We start from the raw sequence: 14,696 nt of genomic DNA, 5'->3' as shown, positions 1-14,696 counted from the left end.
GCAGTAGAGGAATGCTAGGAATTCTAAGCCTGACATGTTGCCACGTGTGCTTGCAGGAACAAGAGCGTGACCTGGAGCAGAAGCGGGCCGAGCTCAAGGGCCTCTGCCAAGAGGAGTCTTCACTGCAGGCCGAGATTGACAACAAGAAGGCACAGCTCCAAGCACTCAGCCAGACGCAGCAGGACACTCAGCTGCAGATCAGCCAGGTGTGCTCGTGCGTGCGTGCGTGGTGTGTGTGTGTGTGTGTGTGTGTGTGCGTGTGCATGCGTACGTGCGTGTCGGCAGTCATGTTGATGTGCGAGCCTGAATTGGCCAATTGGAATGCCTGCTGCGGTGGCTCAGTGGATATTGTGTTGTGCTGCCGAGCAGGAGGGGCCAGGGGTTCGATTCCCGGCCATTTTGATGGGCGCAGAATGGAAACACACTTATGTACTATGTTTGGGTGCATGTTAAAGGACCCCAGGTGGTCTAAGTTTGCCTCGTAATTTAATTAGACTATCATCAATATGGCCGCCCATGTGCAGCAAGGCTAGAAGGTGAGATGCTGTACACTTGCACACAGTTTGTCCAGTTATGCAAGAGCATGTTCCCGACCCCTGGTGCAACGAGTTGCGAGTGCACTAGGTTCTGAAGGAAAAGAGAAGCAGCAATGCGCTCTTATGGGGCAGTAAAGAAAAGCACTAAATTAGTTTAGACTGACGAGGCAACCATTCAATTTTGTAAATAAATCTTGCGTAAGTAACTTTTTTGTACATTAACTATTTAACTAAATAGGTTTTACATTAAGATAAAGTGAAGGCCGAATGTTGATTGAAAAAATGTCATGCCGAAGTGTCAGTGCCAGTATATGCCAGTGCCAGTTAACAGGACATCAGGGTTTTCAAGGTGTTTTCTCGTATTTTCAGTCTTTCGCTTTTTAGAATACACTGTATAGTCTGTCTTTAATGAAAAAAATAACCAGTCAGAGCTGATGTCAGAATCCATGTCACAGATGGCTGTTGCAGCAATCAAGTTAGAGGCGCCACCTGTCTTTCGCTTTTGCTTCTTTTCTAGCTTGCCAAGCCTCCTCACAGGAAAAGGATTTATAATGGGATCAGCATTCTTTACCCGCTGTGGTGGCTTAGCGGCTATGGTGTCGCGCTGCTAAGCACGAGGTTGCGGGATCAAATCCCAGTCGCGGTGGCCACATACCGATGGAGGCGAAATGCAAAAACGCCCATGTCCCGTGCATTGGGGGCACGTTAAATAACCACAGTGGTCAAAATTAATCCCGAATCCCCCACTACGGCGTGCCCCATAATCAGATTGTGGTTTTGGCACATAAAACTCGAGAATTCAATGTTTTTAATAAACATTCTTAGGATACCTCAAGCATTTTTTGCTCTGCCAGTGTCTAGTAACTTCTTTCACAGTGCTTACTGACACATGGCAAAGCTTTACACAGCGCAACTGAAAAACATGAGAATGCGTGCTCTTCTAAATAAAAAATTTACAGCTAACACATATCTGTGCCTATACAATTGCGCCGTAGTTCATTCGAAGTCATAAATACTGAGTCCTAAATCCACAGTGCCTGCAGCACAATGCTGGCTGCTGTTGGGAGGTTGCGTTTTGTGAAACTTTCTTTGTGGTGTCCAAATGTGCAGATACTGTGGTGTGGCACTAACAGGACTACACTGGAGGTGGTTGGGAGGCCGTGGTTAGTGAAGCTTCCTTTGTGGCGCCTGAAAGTTGCAGGTGCTGTGGCATGTGGGTGTATTAATGTGATAAGCATTCTCATCCTACTACCTCAACTACAGATTATAAATAAGTGTCTTCAGCAACATGCTGTGTCCCTAGGTAGCTTTAATGCTAATCGCATTAACGTCGACAGTCATCGTGAGAAGTGTTCTGCCGTAATTATGGTATTCTGTTTAAGGTAATTTACTAATGCAGCAGTTGTGGTCACCAATTGGTGTCTTAGAAGTTCCAATGATGGATGCAGTTTGCTGTAATCTTGTGTGGCTTTTCAGGTGAAGGCAAAGCATGTGGCACTGGAGGAGCAGCACTTGCAGCTGAAGACATGGGTATCGCAAGTTGAGCGTGCACTCCAAGCTGGTGACCCGGGCCTGGTGCCAGAGTCCCTACTGCGAGAGGACCAGCTCTCGACAGGGTTGGCCGAGCCGGAGTATCAGCAGCTCTCCAACACGGTCAGCCACAACTCGCTTTTGCTCTCTCGGTCCAGTGTGCAAACAAATCAAGAAACACACATCCTTGCTTAAGGCCCTTAAGAATGACGCTATGTCGCAGATAGACATGCATCCACATAACGCTCAGTGCAAAGGTTTGAGCAGCTGTGCACTCGGCTATCTGCTTTGCAGTTGATAATGAAACAATGCCATGTTTGTGTTGCTTCCAAGACAGTCCCATTGCTTCTGCATGTTCTTTAAAAGTTAAGAGTGGCTTCAAGGCTGTATAGAGAGCCACCATCAGGTTCAACTTAAACATCCCACTAGCATCCTTTCTTTTCTTTTGTAGCCAGTAATTCAGTTGTTTGTTAACAGTGTCTTGCAAGTTCTGTGCCGAACCTCCTTTTTTTCCAAAAATGCCTGTAGTAGAGTGTTTTTTAAGAAAAAATTTTGAAAAGAAGTTCTTCTATAAGCTGAACTGGCTGACAACTTTTGTTTACTCTCTAATACTTTCGGTGCATTTATGTTAGGCCAAAATTGTGGCCAGACATACTCTTAGGCCCCTGCATGTCTGACTAAAAAAAATGTCTACTGCACCTTGACTTTATCCTGTTTGTATCTGTAACAATCATAGTTTTGTGTCAAGTTGTACGGTGACTGGACGCACCAGTGTTTTAGTGACTGTACAGCAAGGAATGAGAGGCTTGCTTGTGTTTTTGCTTTCCTGTAAGGATCACTTAACTGCTTTCACCAGGTTTGCATTTGCTCTTTTTCGTTTAGTTTTGCATTTGCTTGCTCATGGAAGGCAAATGAGTACCTTCCATGCTTGCTTATTATTCTGTTTCCCCTTTTGTTGTCACTGCATCGCTTTTTGCCCTCCTGAGTTCTCAGTTCTTTTTGCTTGATTTTTCATTTGCTCCCACAGGAAGGCAGCAGCCCTACTAGCTTTGTCAGTGCAGCAGATGAAGAGAGCAAGGTAACTGTCGTGTTGACTGCAGAGGTTTCGCCACTAAGAATGCTTAGGGGGTGTCTCTTGAGCAAATTGGCACATCTTCAGTCAGTGAGTGCAACAGGCAGCATAACACCTACAGTCGTGTCAAATGCATGCTTTCAGGTGTCATTCAGTCATGGAGGATAGGGGGGAAAGAAACAAAAACAAATGCAGCGAGAGCATGATGTCAGGCAGTCAGCCATTGCAAGGCAACGTCCTCTGACGTCGTTCTCTTCCTGCTTTCACTTGGGGAATCATGGGAACAGCACGTTATAAGTAGCTTTGTTTGTGGTAGGTTTGAGTGTCGCTGTCTGCCGCAGTTGTTGCCACTTGCTTTCTGCTCGCTGCATTTGGTGTCTTCAGTTCTCTGCTTCGATAGCTGGGAACATTGTTGCTGTTGCAATGGCAATACTATGTCTGGAGTGTCTTCAAGTTTAAAACCTCCAAGTGGTGCATGGCACACAAGCAGACGATGAACCCAGTGCAGCTGCATGGGGTGACTAGAAACGACCGCTTGCTATCATGTGCTTGGGTGATTTTCCCATGCCTTTATATTTTCACTATGCTTTGAGATTATCATGTGATGCTCCATCCTAGTGTTTCCCACGTGGGAAAAAACTATCACCATCAAACTCTAGTTGCTGCACATGATTGGGCCTCAACAGGCTCAGTAACACTGAGACTTGACATGCCCGGGGGTATTGTATTTACACGATCCTAACGTGCTCCCGAATCTACCGCGCAACCAACCTTGAGGTTTTAAAGATGGAAAATAAAAGTGCACCTGAATTTAAGGTGACTCTGAATGTAACATGCACCCGGTTAATAAAAGAAAAATATAGCGAGTCTCCAAAATTCACGGACACAAAAAAATTAGACATGCGTAATTTACCTTTACAGCAGGGATACAATTTTTAATGAGCTTTCATAATGCAAGCAGCGCGTCGTCATCACCATTTGCATCTAATTGGCCACAGGTACCAAGTACACAAGGTGGAATTTGTCACTTCAGAGATTTCATGTGACTTTGCACCAGACTTGTTGAAATATGCATGCAAAAACGCCCATGTCCTGTGTATCGGGGCCACGTTAAAAATCACCTGGTGTTAAAAATAATCCAGAGTCCTCCGCAACGGTGTGCCTCATAATCAAATCGTGGTTTTGGCACGTAAAATCCAAAAATTGAATTCAATTGTCGAAATATGCGGCCGAGAACATTCCTGGAAATCTGTGCAGGTAGCAAGCTTGGCACAGCGCCAGAGACACTAATCGTCGTATATGCTACGCATACAGTGTCGAGTCGCCTGAAATCTCTTGAAAGTGCTGTGATCTCTGAAAGTGATCGTACTCAAGCACAAAGTGAACCCTCAGCAACATCCAAGAAAACGTGCTCTGCCGCCGTCTTGTCATGGTGATCGCGCGCTGTCTCTGATGGCTCTGACTGTAGGCTGTTGGCAACGCCGCAAGCACAGTTTTGGTTGCGTATCCGCTTGTAATGTGCAGGAAATTTCCAGGCCCGTTTTTTTTTTTAAAGGTGCACGTTAGATTCATGCAGATGCTGTATTTGTTGTGATTTTTTGCAAAGTATTACAGCTGCACACATCATGGAGAACTTGGAAAATTTGAACTTAAATGTACATTTGCTCTTTTGTGTTGCTGAAAACCTGCTTTGTTGTAGAGAGAGAGAGAGAGAGAACACTGCCAGCATGTTGCACCGCCTCTCGTGAAAAACTTTGCAGAATTTGAAGATGTAAGCAGATACACAATGTGCAAAATTATTGTATGTGGGAATATGGATAGCGAAAACACAAAAAGGGGACACAGGCTGGAATCTGATAAAATGTGTCGCTCAGTTATTTTCAGAATAACAGATCATTTTAAGACATTCATTATTTATCCCTGGCTTTCGAGCTTTGAGGTTTCTGCAAACCTTATATGCAAAGCACTTAGCTTACACTGAGACCAATATAGTGATGAAAGAATTGTAAGCTTCCTGTGGATCACTTTTCCTATTGATTGCATTCCAATCAATTTCTGCCAGTGCAGCGCTAAAGGAATTTGTCTGTGCAGATTTGGAAATGCTAGCCACAATGCTGTCTTATGTGTGAGCGACGAAAGGTGGATACACAGCTGTACACTTGTCTCAAACATCCATATGCGTTGCCACAGCTGCATGTTTTCAAAGACTGCTAGCATGTGAACATTCCTTGGACATTATCATAAAACTACAAGTGGAAATCAAAATTTTGCAACCTATCTTTTGGGACATTTAACAAGAACAGCTTATGCAATCCTGTAGCCCCCATGCACGCTTGTGATATGTCTGCGTTACTTTCTTCTAGGATGATCCCTTCAAAAGCAAGGACTCGTTCAATGACATGAACGGCTTCCTGGGAGATCCATTTGGTGGTGAAGACCCCTTCAAATCGGGTAAGGGCACTAAATTCGTTATTGATCTAACCTAGCTTTAATCTTCATTTAATATAGAAGGTTAAAGTTGGTCACATTGGGCATAATTTTGGGCAGCCAGCGGCAGAAGCAATTAATATGCGTTACATATTTTCTGTAACTGGCTGCTGAACATGTGACGCAGTCTCTGTTTGATTGGAATCATACTTTTATTTTTATATTTAGTCACTGCTTTCATCAAAAACCACATTGGCAAACAAAGGTGTAGAGGGGGGGGCACTAGCTTATGGTTATGCATGACACCCCAAAATAACTTGCATCAGTGCACGTGCTTTGTCAGGCCTGCCTAAGAATTGCTTGCAACTATGAGTGAATCTTGACACTGGGAGGAATGCAATAATACAGCTGTGTTGGCAGGAGGCATTCCTTAGTGAATGGTGTAGCTACTTATTCCTTCCTTTAACAGGGTGTAAGGCATCTTGTTGCACTTTCTGGTCTCAGCAGGCTTTGTTATACTGATATTTTCTATCTTTCCACTACACTTTTTATAGTTATGTGACTTCATTTCACATTTCATCATTCTATGCAGTTGATCCATTCAACGGTAGTGTCCCTGAAGACCCATTTGCTGGCGATCCTTTCAAGAGCACATTTGGTTCGGAAACAAAGGTACGTATCATGCAATTCCACAATATATGTAAATAATAGTAATCTAATTAGGATGAATTTCCTGGATGTTGTTGCTGCGCCTGTTGCACACATCTTATATCTGTTACAATATCTGTTCACCTCAAAATTTGTTGACTTGAAGTGGGTCAGTGGCAGTCTTATTTCATTTATCATGCATTACTGTATTTGCCCAATGGCATGTCGCTTTCTTTAATGATTAACTTTCTTTCTAGCTTGCAAATTTTTACACTCTAAATATATATGAGCAATATTTATATACTAAATGAGGGGAACAGTATTGTAACCCGCAAAATTATTGCAATCGTTTTCTGTAATCGCAACAACTTCAGTATTGTCTCCATGCAGCTAAGATTCTGCCAATTCGCATGGTGCTTTGTGTTTCTCGTTCGTAAAAGCATAGCTCAAAACACATTGCCTTGCTTTAGTACTGCTTGTAACTTGTAGATTCTTTTTCAGGAGGAAGACTACTTTGCCGCCAGCTTTCAAGATGCTCCTGAAATTCCTGCTGTTGGTAAGCTGGAAATAAGAATCAGCTCTCGAGCACGTCGGAGAATTAGTGGAAAAGATAATATTTTGTGCTGGTATTAGGAAGATAGACTAGTGAACTAAACGGGGTCCTGCAGCAGCTCTTCAAACCTGAAAACACGCTGGAGAGAATCCAATGTATTTCAGTGAACGTTTCCGAATAAACTTGTGATAGGATTTGTCACGGCGCATCTGTATGTGAACAGAAGGGGAAGCAACTGAGGAAAATCAAAAATGAGGACTTGGGATTCTTTTGTCTGGCGTTCTTGCCCTACCTGTTGTTTTGTGCCAAGCGAGGATTAACACCCTTCCGCCTTGCCTCAGCAATAAATAGAGTGCAATGTTTGCATTCCCCATTACCCCTCAAGATGTTTCAGCTGGGGCAGGGCCAGTAGCAATGGCCTGTCTATTGTTCCTTTCTTATAGTGGCAGAAAACACAGCAGACAAGAAAAGAAGACGGGGACGATCACAAGGCGCTTATGATCGTCCCTGTCTCCCGTTCTCCGGCGCCGCTTGCCACTATAATAAACCAACTAGCCCAACAGTACGTTTTGACCAGTTCCGTTCTTCTTCTGTCCGCAGTGCACTTATGCTAACTCTTCTAGGTTGGCATCTGACAAAGGTACCAAAGAGCAATGAAGAAGCGGTGACAAGATGGGCAGGATGCAATAACATGTTTTTTTTTTTTTTTTCTGTTTAAATGAAGGTCCTAAACCTCCAGACCACGAGAAAAATTACTGGGAAGTCTCAGAGTGCCCTAAATAATTTAATATATTTTTTAATGCCAAATTTGGTTTCGTTTCCTAGGAGGTTACTGTGTCATGACGTCAAGACTCAAAAGGTGGTCACTTAGGAGCAAAAACATTGCAATGTTTTGAGACTCGCTCCGACTCGCTCGGTAGCCTCCTATGCTGCTACTCGTTACGAAGACTGATATAGGAGCTTAGCAGACGGCCGAGTGAGCCGTAGCGAGTGTCGAAACGTCGCAATGTCCTGCTCCCACGTGACCTTTTTCGTCATGACACAGTAGCAACAAAACTGAACCTGTCTGTAGAAACGCTATTAAATTGATTAGAGTGCTTTGAGATTGACGGGTATCATTTTCTAGGGTTTAGAGTTCCCAGAGCTTCCTTTAAAATAAAAAATAACGAGTAGAAAATATTATGTTAGTACACCTTTAAATGCCATGTCCCCATTTGCAAGAAGATTGGAGGGTTGTTCTTGCATGCACGAGCTTTCACTTGGTAGTAACTCATGGTCATAAACAATCGCCACATTGTCTATGACATAGACTGCAGCAAAGTAGAGGGGGCCTTGAAAGCCAAGGGAGTGAGCAAGCAGTCTTTTATGTGAGATTGCAGTCGTCTCCTAGCTACATGCAGTGGAATAATGTTTGGCTCGTATGTTAACAGCATTGCTAACTACAGATTGCGAAAGTTTTTTTTTACCGCGTTCGCAAAGTGATGCAGTGCCCCTTTAACTTGTAATATGTCATGCTGTGCAGTGTTGTGGGCTGTGTCATGGCCAGTAAATTATTTCTTGAAATAGTTAACTGAAAAAGTAAGTTTAACAAATGTTCAGGCTTCCTATTTATTATAATCTATACATCAAGTGCACTTTGTTTACATGTGAGAGATGAACAGTCGTTCTAATTTCTCGTTATTCTACAGCCGACACGAAAGACCCCTTCGACCCATTCGGGACAGGGAAAGGAGCTTTTGGTGCCACAAATCCTGGGCCTAGTGAAGTGAGTCAGATTTTTTCCACTTCTAGTACTTCGTTGGAAATAACTGCATGTCCTTATTGTTGCCTTTAGACATACAGTTATTAATGTAGCCACCGGGATTCTGCAGGAACATTGAAAATATAGCTGGAACTATGTAAAACGTGTAAGGGAATGGGTCATAGTAAAATTAATCATCATGCATAGTGTTCCCTCAGTTATGCTGTCCACAACAAAAAGAAGTATTTGTGGTCTGATTACACGATTCTGCGTGTGTGTGCAAATTGCCTGCACATGTGTGTGTGTTTCTGTGTGAAAAGCAAACCATGGATGCTAATGGTACATTCGGCTGGTCCCTACCGTGCTCTGATTCGGATGGCAGCGATGCAGAGCCCATTTGTGATTGGAGCCAGAGAAAGCATGAATGAGGTGAATGTGCAGCTGCTAGCCAGAGCAGTCTGAGGCCTGAAGGGGAAACACGTCAGCGCTTCTGTTCTCAACAAGCAAGGCGCACAGGCACTGATGCTCTGCCGGTGCACACGTGATGCTAATGGAAGTTGCAGGAGCAACGTGAGCAGAACTCCGGTGAGAGCGCCTCCGAGCGCTCTGAAAGAACCAGCCAAATGTGTTGCAAGCGACAGATTTCGATCAGCCGAATGTAATGCGCGCTGTCAGCTCTCTGATCTCAGAGATCAGCCGAGTATACTATAAGTAACTTTGCTGCTGTGCTAGGGTAACAAGTTCAAAATCGCGAAGGTTGCCTCAAGACAGAAATGCCCGCTGAGTAGCACAATGTTCCAGGTTGCAGCCGCTGCTGATCCTTTTGGAACGGACCCATTCGCACCTGTGCAACATGCTGCGCGTGCTGAGAGTCCAACGCCTGCATTGCCGCCAAAAAAGGGCAAACAGCCACCACCACGACCGGCACCTCCTAAGCACCTCGCGAGTTCACGGGGAGGCTCGTCATCTGCAAGTGGTCCCACACGTGCGGCCCCTGCCCCACCCTTGCCAGACGAGGACCCCTTTGCCAGCACAGCCGGGGGATCTGCCACCGAGTCTTTTGCGAACTTTGCAGACTTCGGGAACTGCTGAGAGAGACAGCGGTGTCAAGCAGATGATGCCTTGTGTCTTTTTGTCCTCGTTATGTCATTGTTTCTCTCCCGCAACCATCTGTCCCCTGCACTGTTTCGCTATTTATGCGTTGCCGTTTCATCTTTCAACATGGGCTGCGGCTGGGACGATGATGGCGGAAGGCTTAGTTTTCAGGAAATCATGTATTGTCCACAGCACTGTGTTCAGATGACAGACAAAAAGCAAAGACTGAGTTGCATCTCAACTTCTGTGCACACCTTCACAGTTTCTGCATGTGTGTTATGAAAGTGTCGAAGAGGAATGTTGGCCTGTGCACGCTTTCTTTGTCAACTGCCACTTGAATGGTACATAAGTAGCTGCTCTTACTTGACCGTAGCTGTGGCAGATATTTCCTGTTGATGGTTTGGCAGGCGATTGAAATGAAATGTTAATTCAAGGAATGTTCACCTAAACGCAAGTCTGAGGATGTCCGAGACATGGTATCACTGACACCAAATCGTTTCTTGTCCACCTCAGCTGAAATGCAAGTGCTTTTATTTTATATAAAACTGAACTTGCTGCTCCCTATAAGGTGCCACATCTGTGCATGGTATGGTTCGGACATAGTGGCCAAATTGGGCTGGTTTCTTAGGTCTTTCTTTGCCTTTATTATAAACACCAAGGGGTTCAAAGACATTGTAGGTACTGATTGAAAAGCTTTAAGACTGGGTTTAGTGGACTGCTGTTCGTTAAAGAACAAATGCACATTGTAGTTTTAAAAACATTGGCGTGAATTTGTGCAGCTTGTGAGACACTGCTGCCTATATCACATTAACTTGTGGTAATCTGTCATTAATATGACATTGTTTCTTGTACTTTTGTGGGCCAACTTGCTCGTGGTGGCTGCCAGGATTTGAGCAAGAATACCAAAGGATGTAGTATTGTTTTTAATATGCACTGAATTTTCATTATCTTTAAAACTCGCCGCTCAGGTTGTGCTTGATGCTCAAGGCTACTAAAGCTGTCTGTTTGATGAATAGTGAAATTTTGCGCCACTGCTGTGAGCAACTAGGCATGTACAACTAAATTTCTGCACCTTCAGTTTTTGTCTGCCGTAAAGTGTGGATTAGTTCACTGCATTGTGTGTTTGAATCTCCGTGTCGTCTTCAGTGAAAAACTTGAACAAATGCTTTTTGCGGGGAGTTTGTTGCCACCAATGTCATGTTTATTTAAAAACCTTCGCGAGAATTTTCTTGCATGCAGAATGGACATTGTTCAGGTGGCTGAGCAATACAGTGTAGTTGATGCCCAGTTTCGTGTTCTTGTGTGCCATACCTACCATTTTTTGTGTGTGTCTTTGCATACTTCTGTGCTGCATCTGTGCTTGTGTGATTGTATTGTGGAGGAACTTTAGAGTAGTACAGCAGTTGCATGATCGTATCAACAGATCTTTTGAGACTGTTATAAGAGAGCACATTCTTTTTGTACAGCTTGTTGATAACAGTATTGTTGCTAGCCATTTGGTTCCAGCTTCTCACTCTTTACAGGAGTCTGTTGTTATGCTCGCGAAATGGAACACTAGGGCTCGAAGTAGCTTCCGAATTGTAGTGATCCTTGTTTGTCGGCAGTGGACACAACTGTTAACGGTTAGTATTGATTTTAAGAGCAGATCTGTTACTTGCCTGCCTTGACATTCCATCATTCGTGCTTGTAGCGACAGTGCAACAATGTGCATGTTAGCCCAAGGCAGCGTGGCGCTGCCCAGGACTTTCTTCTCTAGCTTGCATTGTTTGTGTAAGGCTGCTGCTTGATGTATTTGCCAGTAGGAGCTGTACCATAATCACGTCAGTTAACCTCAGAGCAACAACACTGATTGTCCCAGGATACTGGGGAAGCAAAGGACACCGCTCTGCACAGCCCTTATGTGAAGGGTCAGCCATGTATATTATTAATTCCTTTCTTGGGTGTGGTACTACATTGTTAGAGAGTTTAGCTAGTCTGTACAATTTCTGCGAGTCTTAGTTGAAGTGCAAAACAGTCGGTCGGGTGTACATAAAAGCACGTGTTTGGAGCTCACTTTATTTTAATTTCATCATTACTTCGTGAGTGTTAATTTCGGATGCGCTCCAATGTGTCTCATGCTCTTGTGTACATAACTACTGCACAACTTTCAGCTTACTGCTGTTACACATCAAGACGTCTTCCCAGGTAACAAGTGCGGATCATGTTTCTTGCCTAGTCTACTTAGCTTAGCTTGTTTTTCTGGGAATGTAAGCACCACGGGCCTTTGATTGTTGCTTAATACAGTTGGCCGAGAGCTATCTCATCTGCAAGCGGTACATGTCGAGAACACCAGTGGACCTGCATTGCTCTGTACTGTTGTGAAGTGCATCTTGCGTTTCCATGTGTTGCAAGCGACATTGCACAGCCACATATGTGATCGAGTGCACGGGCAGTTACTGCCATCACAATACTTGCAAAACTGCCCGTGAACAGTAGTGCGTAGTAATAAACTTGCATGTGTTTGTGCACCTCGTAGAAGTGAGTGGATCCAGTGTCTTGAAGGCAAGTTGTGGTGTAGGTCTGTGAGCACGTATATGTTTGAACTATAAAACAATAAGAAAAGGTAGTAAGAGCACTTCTATCACTTTGGAGCTGAGTTGTGAGCATGTTTCCTCAAGCATCTAGCACTTGTCTTGAATGTCAAGGCCTTAACTCTTTCTAGCGCGAGATATTTGCCCACAATGGTGTGCTTCTGAAGAGCAAGTATGTTCTTAAGTGTGTGTGGAGATTGGCCTGGTGCTATGTTATATCTCATCTGGTTCCCAGTGCCATTCAAGCAGTGGGACAGTTGCATTCTGTGTTGAAGTTGATTATTTTAACATTCCCTTGCATTTTATGTAGATATGTATGCCTTTTAAATAAAAGCCATATGCATGTTTATGCTAAGTGTGACCCAAGAACAGGCTGCATTATGCTAATGCATTATGCTAATGCTTTGCCTGAACATTGGAGCAATGTTTTGGTGAGAACAAAGATAACCATTTATGTACCATAGATGTCCATGGAACAAGATGTTTAAACATAGCACACATCCTACAGATATCTACAGCGTGTCCCATCTAACATTAGCCAAGTTCTTAAAAATAAAACATAGAATATGTGAGAATGCAATCAGTGGTTTTCTGTCAAAACTGTGCCGCACCAGGATTTTTTTCATTATAGAACTATTGATAATTACATTAGAGTAATTAACTTTTTAATTACTGAATTGAGGGTGCAAATTTTGATAGAAAAGCTATAATTGTGTTCAAAAACACCTGATACAGTTGTTTTCAGTGCGCTATGTCTCGTGTAATTTTTTCTTTCACGCTGCAAAGAAAATGTGCGAAGTATGAAAATAGCCACACGATTACGTGTCTGCGCAGTGCGACACCAGCGATCCCAGGTGTTGCCCGGAAGAATTAACTCTGCTCAATGCCTTTGTCCTCCTCCTTAATGCTGCTGCACACTGCATTGGCTTCGGGCTTCACGCAGAAAAGCAGCTCGCAGTTCGCGGGGACCAATGCCACTACCAATGCCTCGCCGCCACTTTCATGTGACCGCCGAGCCAGGCATCGAGCAGAGTTAATTCTGCCGAGTAGCGCCTGGGACCACTGGTGTCGCAGCGTGCGGACGTGTAATCGTGTGGCTATTTTCATATTTTTGTGCGTTCTCTTCATAACCTAGGAAAAATAATTACGCGAGTAATAGCACTTAGAAAACATCTGAATTGGGTATTTTAAAACACAATCGCTTGTCCATCAAAATTAGTGCCCTCCATTCAGTAATTCAAGTTCGATAATTAATCTCATCTAATTATCGATAGTTCAATTACGAGAAAGTCCTCCTGGTGCAGGACGTCGGTACTTACAGAATACCATTCAATGCATCCTGGGGGTGTATTCTGCACTAGGTGGACAGTCCACCTAGTGGACTGTCCATTTCAGCTGTCGCTGATTGGCTGCAGCTGTGCGAGTGAGGAGGAGACTGGCTGGGGGCACCTGTCTCCTCTCTCGTGCAGCTCCAGCCAATTGGCAGCAGCCGAAATGGACAGTCCACTAGATGGATTCTTGTAGCATACCCCCCTTGGTATATTCTATATTTTATTTTTAAGAGCTTGACTAACATTAATTAGCTGGGACACCCTGTAGATTTGTACAAACATTACAAATACATACCATGGATAATCTAAACCCCATCCAGATCATGTTGCTGCAGTGCTGTAAGGATATCGCAGCTGGACATAAAAGACCTCTAATAGATGCTTGCTTTAGGCATGCAGAGGACCATAGAACGTCTATAGTGCATCTTTCCGGATGACGCTGTCGAGCTCACAGGACTGCCCAGTATATTGGGGCCTTTTGCATAGTGTTTGCTATGATTATGCGCACGAGGAATTGCAGTGTACTCATTCTTCTAGGCCTTCCACGTGGGACGAAAGGCATGTTGAATTAACGAAAGTTTTAAAAGTACATTTTATCACATAATACACAAAGTAGATGTACACGTATGTGCTGCAAATATGATAGCTTAGGATTATATTTTGAACAAATGAGAAAACGTATTTCTATTATATGAAAACTGGAAAATAAATCCTCTGAGAGGACAACTATTCATGTGTGGACCAAAAAACGTCTGTCAAGTTGTTACTAGAAACATTAGAGGTAATGTACCGTAATAAAACCTATAGGCGGTCTCTTAAGTCAAAGCAATGTACTCCATACCTCCTGGATATTTTTGGCAAAATGCAAGTGTGTAATGTCAGCAGATGTCCGTCTTTAACTTGGACATTAGGACCTAATTTGTACGTACCAGAGACATTTGTGGTGTCCTGGGAAAGCACCTTGTGAAGATAGTTAATGCATCTATAGCCCAGTCTAGTGCTGATTAGTTCAGAGTTATGGTAAAGAAAACAGTTCAGAAGGCCTTCACTTGTTAGCCATTTATTTGAATGCAGCTGCATCAACTGCTTCAGTTTCCATGAAGTAAAATGCAGAAAAGCCACTTCCACTTGTACATGCCTTCTTAGACTTAAATGATCAAAATTTACTATCTCTGGGGGCAGTGGCGCACCGA

At 43.7% G+C, this 14,696-nt stretch overlaps 1 protein-coding gene across 3 annotated transcripts in view; it reads left to right on the top strand.

The window, feature by feature from the left end:
- LOC119433201 (epidermal growth factor receptor substrate 15-like 1) overlaps positions 1–12,519 on the top strand; it is a 36,524-nt gene extending 24,005 nt beyond the window's left edge. For 2 of the 3 annotated variants that reach the window (XM_037700355.2, XM_037700353.2), the window contains 8 exons: positions 57–206; positions 2,013–2,189; positions 3,094–3,144; positions 5,502–5,589; positions 6,158–6,237; positions 6,715–6,769; positions 8,455–8,531; positions 9,309–12,519. In XM_037700355.2, coding sequence (XP_037556283.1) covers positions 57–206; positions 2,013–2,189; positions 3,094–3,144; positions 5,502–5,589; positions 6,158–6,237; positions 6,715–6,769; positions 8,455–8,531; positions 9,309–9,599 — 969 coding nt within the window. In that variant the 3' untranslated portion in view covers positions 9,600–12,519. The remainder of the gene's footprint in view (positions 1–56; positions 207–2,012; positions 2,190–3,093; positions 3,145–5,501; positions 5,590–6,157; positions 6,238–6,714; positions 6,770–8,454; positions 8,532–9,308) is intronic. The other variant, XM_037700354.2, reaches the window with a different exon arrangement.
- Positions 12,520–14,696: the final 2,177 nt, after the last annotated feature.

The sequence above is a fragment of the Dermacentor silvarum genome, chromosome 11 (assembly GCF_013339745.2).
Source record: "Dermacentor silvarum isolate Dsil-2018 chromosome 11, BIME_Dsil_1.4, whole genome shotgun sequence".
In the NCBI taxonomy this organism is placed as follows: Eukaryota; Metazoa; Arthropoda; class Arachnida; order Ixodida; family Ixodidae; genus Dermacentor; species Dermacentor silvarum.
Note: the sequence above shows the minus strand (reverse complement) of the source record. Positions and strands in the feature narration are given on the sequence as shown.